Source organism: Petaurus breviceps, unplaced genomic scaffold (assembly GCF_028583685.1).
Source record: "Petaurus breviceps papuanus isolate PSGF00001 unplaced genomic scaffold, PetGlider_PUasm1.0 490, whole genome shotgun sequence".
Classification (NCBI taxonomy): Eukaryota; Metazoa; Chordata; class Mammalia; order Diprotodontia; family Petauridae; genus Petaurus; species Petaurus breviceps.
In genome coordinates this window covers 22,698,178-22,699,205 of record NW_027186352.1, presented here as the reverse complement: position 1 = coordinate 22,699,205, position 1,028 = coordinate 22,698,178, and the positions used below count along the sequence as shown (strand labels likewise).

The window sequence follows — 1,028 nt, the reverse complement described above, 5'->3', positions numbered from 1 at the left end:
GGATGGATGGATGGATGGATGGATGGATGGATGGATGGATGGATGGATGGATGGATGGATGATGGATGAGTGGATGGATGGGTGGATGGATGGATGGATGAATGAATGGATGGATGAGTGGATGGATGATGGATGGATGAGCAGATGGATGGATAGATGGATGGATGGATGGATGATGGATGGATGGATGGATGGATGAACAAACAAATTAATGACTGCTGAGAAAGGAGGGTAAGATCTCAGCTCTGTCACTGACCAATCTTAAGATGCTAGGCAAGTCACATGAACTTTCCATGGCAATCCAATGGGCCCCACAGGCTTCCCAACTGCTATTCCGATAGCTGAATGCAGGGGCTGCCCCTGGGAGGTGGTCCCTGGACAGATGTCACATCTTCTCTCTACTAGCCCCCAAATCCAAAATGAGATTTTTAGAAACCATTTTTTAAAAGCCTGAGTAAGTAGCCTTTCTGCCCATCCCAGCAGTGTATCCCATTGGCCGCTCTGCGTGGCCACTGATTGCTATGTATGTTTTACCATCACAGATGGGCTACACGCCACTACACGTGGGCTGCCACTATGGGAACATCAAGATCGTTAACTTCCTACTCCAGCACTTCGCGAAGGTTAACGCCAAAACGAAGGTGAGTGAAGACCGCCCCCTGCCTCCATGCTAGTGACCAACCTGAGAGCAGGACAAGCAGTAACCAATGTTCCTTCTTTTATCCCTTCTGCAGAATGGGTACACGCCCCTCCACCAGGCAGCCCAGCAGGGCCACACCCACATCATCAACATCTTACTGCAGAACAATGCCTCCCCCAATGAGCTCACTGTGGTGAGTGAAAGTAGAAGGGACCCCTGGTCTGGGAAGGGGCAGGAGGTGGCTTGGGCTTCTGTCTCATGCATGGCTTTGGTGCCTCTCATGAGTAGAAATGGAAGTCCTTGATCAAGTGGAATGACTCAAAAGATGCAGTCACATATTTACACACACACACACACACACACACACACACACACACACACACACACA

At 49.8% G+C, this 1,028-nt stretch overlaps 1 protein-coding gene across 9 annotated transcripts in view; it reads left to right on the top strand.

Moving 5' to 3' along the window:
- ANK3 (ankyrin 3) overlaps positions 1-1,028 on the top strand; it is a 741,327-nt gene that overhangs the window by 600,486 nt on the left and 139,813 nt on the right. For all 9 annotated transcript variants that reach the window (XM_069101834.1, XM_069101837.1, XM_069101836.1 and 6 more), the window contains 2 exons: positions 543-641; positions 735-833. In XM_069101834.1, coding sequence (XP_068957935.1) covers positions 543-641; positions 735-833 — 198 coding nt within the window. The remainder of the gene's footprint in view (positions 1-542; positions 642-734; positions 834-1,028) is intronic.